Source organism: Gymnodraco acuticeps, unplaced genomic scaffold (assembly GCF_902827175.1).
Source record: "Gymnodraco acuticeps unplaced genomic scaffold, fGymAcu1.1, whole genome shotgun sequence".
NCBI lineage: Eukaryota > Metazoa > Chordata > Actinopteri > Perciformes > Bathydraconidae > Gymnodraco > Gymnodraco acuticeps.
In genome coordinates, this window is record NW_022989975.1 from 332,501 (window position 1) to 341,954 (window position 9,454).

The 9,454-nt window shown below is 41.3% G+C and overlaps 1 protein-coding gene across 1 annotated transcript in view; it reads right to left on the bottom strand.

Moving 5' to 3' along the window:
* LOC117543148 (microtubule-associated serine/threonine-protein kinase 1-like) overlaps positions 1 to 4,197 on the bottom strand; it is a gene marked incomplete at its 5' end in the record, with an annotated part of 84,967 nt that extends 80,770 nt beyond the window's left edge. The window contains 1 exon segment of the mRNA XM_034211241.1: positions 4,169 to 4,197. Coding sequence (XP_034067132.1) covers positions 4,169 to 4,197 — 29 coding nt within the window.
* Between the last annotated feature and the right edge of the window lie 5,257 nt (positions 4,198 to 9,454).

Below are 9,454 nucleotides of genomic sequence, written 5' to 3' on the forward strand. Positions count from 1 at the left end.
TCAGACACAGAGTGACCTTACACCGCCGTCACACTGTCAGCACGAGCCTCTCAGAGAAGTACACTGCAGACACTGAGAGGAGGTGAATGAACAGAAAACCAGAGCTACAAAATACACCAAAAATACTGAAAAGAACTGACATTTTAACTTTAATTGAATGTATTATGTCAACAAGTTTCCCATACCTGTATTAGGTTAGTTGAAAGCAATACTATTACGTTGAAACTAATGTTTTTTTGTTTAAACGTAATGTTATTGCTTCCAACTAACCTAATACAGTTATGTGAAATCTGTAGACATAATACATTTAATTAAAGGCAACGGTTCAGTTTCTTCAGACACAGAGTGACCTTACACAGCCGTCACACTGTCAGCCCGAGCCTCTCAGAGAAGTACACTGCAGACACTAGAGAGAAAGAGGAGGATGAACGAACAGAAAACCAGCGCTACCACACCTCACAACAAATCACCACCACACGGTCTCCATGTACCTCTTAGTGCGTCGGAACATGCTGGATATCTAGGCGTCGGTCTGGGGAGCGGCAGACGGAAAGCAGCAGGTTTCTGGGAAATGTGTTTGGATAAAAAGCTACCACAAGCTTCAAATGAGAGATAGTGTCTGCTGGGCAAGTGTGGGCAAAAACCAGAGGATGGAAAGAGAGGGAGGGAGGGAGGGAGGGAGGGAGGGTCTGCCTTTGCAGAGAGGAACAACAGAAGGGAGAGGCAGGAGATTGTGGGTCGTTTTCTCAAGGCTAAGATGCCACGGTACAGAGTGTCATTCCGTGACTTTTTTCTATTCTTTCAATGTCCGTGCTCTCAAAGAACACGACAGGCAGTTAAAAGCTTTTTCACTGCAGGCTAAATGAATGAGGTAAGTTATCTCCGCTGAAGACGTTACATCACTAAAACAGATGTTGAATGGAGTCAAACATTCAAAAGAAAAGCATCACGGATGACGATGCACGACACACACACACACACACACACACACACACACACACACACACACACCACACATCACACACACACACACCACACACAAACACACACAACACACACACACACACACACACACACACACACACACACACACACACACACACACACACACACACACACACACACACACACACACACACACACACACACACACACACACACACACACACACACACACACACACACACACACACACACACACACACACACACACACACACACACACACACACACACTTGATGAAGCAAGCAGATTGAATGTGAAGCTAACTCTAATGGATGATGCTAGCATCCTACATAGAGAGAAAGAAAGGACACATTCAAATGGGAGATGTCTCAAGTGCTGGTGGAAAAAGAAAAACACTAGAAGCAGTGGTTTAACATTTAAAGAAGTGATTGCAAAATGAAGTCTTATTCTATAGAAGTCTATGAGAAAATGACCCTACTTCTCTCTTGATTAATTACCTCAGTAAGCATTTTTATAATGAGTTTTGATTATTGATATATCATGCACTAAAATCAACAGTTCGACATTTGAAGAACTTATTGCAAAAAGTAGACTGATTATATAGAAGTCTATGAGAAAATGACCCTACTTCTCTCTTGACTTACACCTCAGTAAACATTGTTATAATGAGTTTATGGATGTTGGGCCACTGGTATTATTTAAAAGTCTCTTAATAAAAGATAAATATAATCTGAAAGCACTGGATCAACATTTAAACAACTGAATGCAAAAATAAGTCTGATTGTATAGAAGTCTATGAAAATATGACCTTCGACTTATTACCGTTAACATTTTCATAATGAGTTTATGGGTATGGGGAGTGATACTAACTTTATAAAAGGAACATTCATCATTTTATAATGACATGCTTTGATTTGAAATTCTGCAAAGAAGCTACAGCTATCAGTTCATGTAGTTGAGTACAAAGGTTAAAGGTCACCTATCATGCTATTTTTAGGCAACAGCATAGGTCTCAGATATAAAACTATATAAAAAACATGTCTATGAAGTGTTTTGCTCAAAATACCAAACAGATCACCCATTCTAGCCATGCCTCATATCCCTCTATTTCACTTCCTATTTCTAAAGTGCTGATTTGGGGTATAAAAACAGACTACTGCAACTCCCTCCTGGCTGGTCTACCTGCATGTGCCATCCGACCTCTGCAGCTCATCCAGAATGCAGCGGCTCGTCTGGTCTTCAACCTTCCTAAATTCTCCCACACCACTCCGCTCCTCCGCTCCCTTCACTGGCTTCCGGTAACTCCTAGAATCCACTTCAAGACACTGGTACTTGCTTACCATGCTGCGAATGGATCTGGCCCTTCGCACATCCAGGACATGGTTCAGCTGTACATTCCAGCGCGTGCACTACGCTCTGCATCAGCCAAACGACTCGCTGCACCCTCGCTGCGAGCGGGACCCAAGTTCCCATCAGCAAAAACACGTGGGTTTGCTATCCTGGCTCCAAGATGGTGGAATGAGCTCCCCATTGACATCAGGACAGCAGATCAGATAGCTTGCACATCTTCCGGCGCAAACTGAAAACTCATCTCTTTCGACTCCACTTCGAGCGATAGAACTATTAACAAAGCACTTATATACTAATAAAGGACTGGCTTATCTAACGCCAGTTGAGTAGCACTTGAAATGTTTTTGCTCTATGAAACCTGATGTACTTATATGATTCTGTTTTCTTCAAGTTTGTATTTTGTTGGTCGAACGCACTTATTGTAAGTCGCTTTGGATAAAAGCGTCAGCTAAATGCAATGTAATGTAATAAAGCTTTAAAAAAGAAAAAAGGTAACAAATAAAAAGGAGGGGTCTGAGCTCATGGACCCGGCAGCTACTGTCTAAACTAAATGCTGCCGTGATGAAACGCCATATCATGGATTATCAAGGATTCTCTCTGAAACAGTTTGGAGCTCAAAGGCTTTCTCTCTTACCGGTTATACCACAAGGTGAGTTCCTTTTTACTTCCTGCTTCTTCACACACATGCTCTCCAGTACAGGTTAGCTCTGAGTGTTAGCGATGCTAATGCAAACACCGACCATATTACGTCCAAAACAGTCGGGCATTGTTTCTGATAGCAACGTTTCTGATTGGGCCGTGGGTCCACATTTCAGATATTACGTCATATCGGACTCAAATCTGGATCAGCTCCGTTGTTCCCCGTTTTTAGAGATTTGGGTACGGAGGAAAAGAGAGAGGGTTTTATTTCCTGACGCTGCGTGAGTTCCCCGACACACCGGGGACACGTCTGTATGTATAAAAGACATCAACAAGTGCATTTTGCATGATAGGTCCCCTTTAAATGAGATAAATGGCATCTGAATGCGTCTGTGATTTGCTTTCATCACGTTGTATGCTTTTCAATTTTTTTGCCATCAGAAACAATGCCCGACTGTTTTGGACGTAATATGGTCTTTGTTTACATTAGCAAGCATCGCTAACACTCAGAGCTAACCTGTACTGGAGAGCATGTGTGTAAAAAAGCAAGAAATAAAAAAAGGAAATCACCTTGTGGTAAACCCGCAAGAGAAATAGCATTTGAGCTCCATACTGTTTCAGAAATAATCCTTGAGCATTTAGCTGAGTATCTCGAATAATTCTGAGCAGGCAAAAGCTCCCCCTAAGGACCCAGAATCAGCGTTTCTCTAACAGGGCTGAAATAGAGGGATATGAGGGATGTCTAAAATGCATAATCTGTTTGGTATTTTGAGCAAAACACTTCATAGACATGTTTTTTATATATTTGTATATATCTGAGACCCATAATATGCCTAAAAATAGCATGATAGGAGACCTTTAAATCATAGAGCAGTGCTGAAAACCAGAGGGGTGGCAATATGAGAGAAACAGATGAATAACTAAGCAATGAAAGGGAAGAGGGGGAGATGAAGAGGAAGAAACTGAGCAGAATGGATTTCAGCACCATGGATAGCCTCCAGAGCTCCGGCTGCTTTAATCAGACGCCAACAGACTAACCCTCTCTATCCAACGATTGCACACTCCACGCCACAAGCACCGTCCTAAGAGCTTTCAGAAACCCAACGTGCTAATCATGCTTAGCAGCTTCTCTAGGTGTGATTGTTTTTCTCTCGCCCTCTCCCCCCTGAGAGAAGGGGAAAGAGACGCTGAGATGAATCAGGGAAGCACTCACCTGCTGTTCTTGCGAGGAAGTGGCAAATCCTGGTGGAAAAAAAGACAAAGAGAAAGAGAGATCAGGTACAGAAATACACTTTCTCATGAGAACAGCTTGACATTAACACCCAATGCTGGTAAACTGGCTTTTATAAGTGCAATGGTTAAAGAGACCTTTAAACCTTTAAATCCCTTTAAATCCCTTCTTAAATCTGATTATCTGAACATGATACATTTAAAAAAGGAAGCTTTGAAGACATTATAAGGTGGGGAGAAACACCCATGCTGTATTTTATGTACAGTCCTTATTTTTGTCAAATATCTGTTGACACATGAATACAAAGTGGAAAATAATTAGCGTGCCTGCCCCATGATTTGGATCAGCCCTAAAATGTATTTGTGTTGGGCCAGCCATTTTAAGTAATCAATCCTATTTTTGCCTGGTTGATGTAGCCTCATTACCCATTATACTAGGTGATCTTCTTCAAGCTGAGTTAGCTGAAAACATTCAAAAGTCAGCCAGAGATGAAATATTCAGCCAACTCGTGGACATACTGTTAACGTCATTATATTAGCGTCCTTACTATAGCTAACTAGCTAAAGCTGATCAAAATCTGCTAGCAACAGGTGTCCTTTCAGTTGGCAAGATCTACAGTCTCCAGCTTTCAAATGAGAACCAATTTAATCAAGTTCTACATTTTTGAGCTGTAATCTTTCCTTATGGAGCTTGAAAGGAGTAGCAGCAGTAGCTAGCTTTAGCCTCATTGTATTAGCATGATCTCTTGTGAGTCACCATCAAATTAAATGTAAACTCCTTTTACTGGCCTCTTTACTTCAAACCTTGTCAGCTGGAAACCCTACAAAGTCAGCCAGATATAACATTTTAAACCAACTCGTTGATATAACGTTAGCATCACATCGATAGCATCATTACTGTTGCTAACTAGCTAAAGCTGATCAAATCTGCTAGCAACAGTTGTCATAGCAGCTGATACAATCTAAGGTCTCCAGCTGGAAAAATGTACCATCTTTAAAATAATCATTAGTTTTTGAGCTGTAATCTTTCCTTATGGAGCTTGACAGGAGTAGCAGCAGTAGCTAGCTTTAGCCTCATTGTATTAGCATGATGTCTTGTATGTCACCATCAAATTATATTTAAAACTCATTTTCCTTGGCTCTTTTCTTCAAACATTATCAGCTGGAAACCCTACAAAGTCAGCCAGATATAACATTTTAAACCAACTCGTTGATATAACGTTAGCATCACATCGATAGCATCATTACTGAAGCTAACTAGTTAAAGCTGATCAAATCTGCTAGCAACAGTTGTCACCGCAGCTGATCAAATCTATGGTCTCAAGCTTGAAAAAGGTACGATCTTTACAATAATCATTAGTTTTTGAGTGGTAATCTGTCCTTATGGAGCCTGGCAGGCAGCAGGGTGTGGCTGACTGAGCGGGTAATTACTACAACCTGAGCCCGGGGTTGTTAGCGGCCCCTGGGGGTTTTGGGCCCTGGAGATGCCCAGCTGGCTAACGAGGTAACACATGCAACTAGAATTTAAATTATCGTATGATGTATTTGCATCCATGTTTGTTTACAAACCAGCCAGGCTGTTCATTTCTGCCTCTGCCTCCCAGCTCCCCCCCCCCTTATTTCTCTCTCTTTTTCTATCCTCCCATCTCCTGAGTCCAGATGGACGGAGTAGATTGCGCAGCAGCAGCAGACACTCTGTGCACAGAATAGAAAACAGCGTGAGGCGAGCCAGATCTCATGCCAGCACAGCCTCTCTATAAAACCCTGCGATAGAGAGGGATGGAGCAGGGTGTAAACAAGGTCGGAGTAGAAGCTGAGAGAGAAGCGGGATCATGCCATCAGCCTGAGTACTCTGGGATTCAGATTCTTACTTATAGTATATTCATGTTATTCTAATTTATACTTCTACCCCACTACAGTTCAGAGGTAAATGGTGTACTTTTACTCCATTACATGTATTTATACCTTTAGTTACTTTACAGATGTGGATGCATGATGTGAAATATAACCAAGTGTTGAATCAGACTTTAGTTCCACCTGGAGTAAATCCACCAGCTACCCTGCAGTATACAAAGTACTTCAAACTAGCTGCACCTTCACCAGCTTTGAGAACACTTTCATGATCAATCATTATAAAACATATTTTGAAATAGTCCAATCTGCACAATGACTTATTTTACTTTTGGTACTTTAAGTATATGTTGATGATAATACTTTTACTTGAGGAACATTTTGAATGCAGGGCTTTTACTGAAACAGAGTATTCCTACACTCTGGTACTTCTACTTTTACTCAAGTACAAGATCTGAGACTGAGTACTTCTCCCACCTGTGGTCTGTGTAGTAAATGCTGTTTCAGATGTGAGCCATCACTACACAGTATACAGCAGCAGATATAATTAATGCATTAGCCGCCTCACACCTTCTCCTGTCACACTGCAGGGTAATGCTGTTAGCGACGCATCGACCGCACGCTAACCACACTCAATGCAATTATTAAGTTAACCTTCAGATAAAGTGTTTGTGTGTGTGTGTGTGTGTGTGTGGACCTGCTGCTATTGATCCCCACTGAAGCAGAAAATATGTATTATAGTGCCTGAAAGCTCTGTGCTACAAGGACAAGCCTGCAACTCAGCAGACCCTTTTTAGTTGCTGTCAGCCACCATACAGAAGGTTGACTCTATGACAACAATAACCTCCAGAGGATAAAGCCGAGGAGTGAGGAAACACATCACGAAACACTCACACGATAGGGAGAAAATAAAAATAATTATCCTGCCTTCCTTATAATCCAGTCTCAAGGCTATTCCACAGCATGTCCCGAGGGTTTTACGTGTTAACAGAGACAAATCCCTCCTCACAAGGACAGCTGAATATTCAACCTATTGATCCCTTTTCACTTCGTCCTCCATTGATCAGGCTAATTGACCCTGAGCCGTCAGAGCCGAGGAGACGATGACTTACAAGAGCGAGAGGCTTCAAGAGAGGCTTCCCCCTGATGAGCAGGGTTAACTAAACACATAAAACAGGAATAGACTTGAGCAGCCACAAATACACAGTGTAAACACAGCCATATGAAACCCCATCATGTCACTCAGAATGAACTGTATTCTTTCATGTGTGCATTGCATAATAAACTGTTCAACAGCCAGGGGTTTAGAATAACTGAGCTCATTAGGCCAAAGTCCACCAAAGGAAAACAGGAGATTTTGAACAAACAACCTAAAGAATGTCTTAATTATTGATATGCCAACCCTCACACATTGAGCGTGAGAGTCTGAGCTCCCATGAAAGTTATTTACTTTAACGAGGTAAACCAGCTAAAAGAAAACCAAAAGAAGTACGCATCGTATTCTCTCTTGAATGACAATATGCCTGCACGCCTGCAATCAGGGATGTAGTGTGGGATTATAATGTATAATGTCCTTTATTGTTTTATGTTTCATGTGGAACCTATATGCTGCAGGTCTCCCTTGAAAAAGAGAGCTATGATCTCAATGGGACCAATCTCATTAAATAAAGGTTTGAAATGAAATGAAATGAGTGCTGCCGCCGGAGAGCACCGGAACGCCGCTCCGAGCGAGAGAGGGTGCAGGTACCTGGCATTGTTGTTGTTATCTTAGTGGGTTTGGACACCATTTATGTAAACAATTATTTCCAAGGCACACATGTATATGATCAGTATAAAACAATAAGAGAATAAATGAAAAACAGTTATGGAATACTATATGACAGTAAAACAAGAATAGAGTTTAATGTGATTTGTAAAATATCCATAAAGAAATTGTAAATCTGTTTACAGTTCTGTTTCATATGGGTGTTGAGAGACGTATCCATAGATCTCTTCATGTTGCTCTCAAAGTGCACCAGATTGATGCTTTAAACTTCAATATTTAGCATGCCCCCGGACCCCCCTAGAAGATTTTCATCCCTTTCAAGTTATGTTTGTCAATTTTTTATGCAAATTGTTTGTACATTCAATACATTTGTAACACTGGACACATGAAACATGAAAGTTTATTTTTTTTGTTCACCTCCCCCAAAAAAAATATCTCACTCCAAGCTGAACTCAAAGGTTGGCAGCCCTGTATACAATATATACAAATACACAATATTGGACACAGACTATAAAGGGCACACAGTTTCATTCACTAATGAAAGTCAAACACATGTTTGTTTCCACTGTGTGCCTGTCGCGATAAGCAATTCATTGACTTATCGGCTCCAAAGTATTTGTGTTGGGTAATCTATGGTAGGGCCGGCTAACCCATAGTGGTGGGGCTCAAGTCAGTATTACATACACGCTATATCCACCCCTTGACAGTGAAACGCCACGCGTGAGGTTTAGATTATTTCCCTGTCTCAATCCAAATTAAACTGTATGAAACAAAAAGGCACATTTGTCTTGTAGTAAATAAAAAGGGCGACCTGGAGCCAATCCTGTATTCCCTACAGGTGAAAGAGTTGACATGCTGAAAACCCAACCCCTGCACACATTCTGGTACTCTCTCGAGAAGAAAAATGAATAAATCTATTACTACACATTTAAAAAAATGAATGCCATTTTAGTTTTTTGTTCTGAAAGCTGAACCTGCTGCTCCTCACAGAGAGAAGAGGCTGTGAATTACTTTACATTGTGGATAAGGGTGGATAGCCCCCATTGTTCTGTGTGTCAAAATGAAAGACAGCCCACAGACCTATCAATCATCAAACCGTGGGGTCTTAATTCATTACGTATTGATTTCTATCAACACGTAATGTTGTATCGATGTATATAGAGATGTACTACAGCAAAACAATTCTCCGTCGGGACTTCCTGCAACAACACCACGCCGTTATCTTGATTCTGATTGGCCAGAAGACATTATCAAAGATGTTCTATTAAGAAGACGATCACTACGTGACAAAAGTTTTCAAAACCGTTTCTAGTCTTCGGTATTCTTGTTTTACGCGTGAGAATAGTTTGGGTAGCGTGAGAGCGTGAGATTGAGAGTGAAAGCGTGTGTCACACGCCAAATGCGTGAGAGTTGGCAACCCTGGTATATTCTTTCACACACACATACGGGTATTGGGCCGAGCGCGACACCGTACTTCCGGTATCCGCCGTTTTACGCGAGGTGCAAGCAGCCGTACACCGTCTAGGTGTTGCTAAGCTTCCTGTACTGAATATCATAGTCTATTGCCTTAATCAATATCTAGTCAACTCTAAAATACCACATATATGCAATGGCATGATAATATTATTGTGACAAGTGGGGTATTCACCTGGT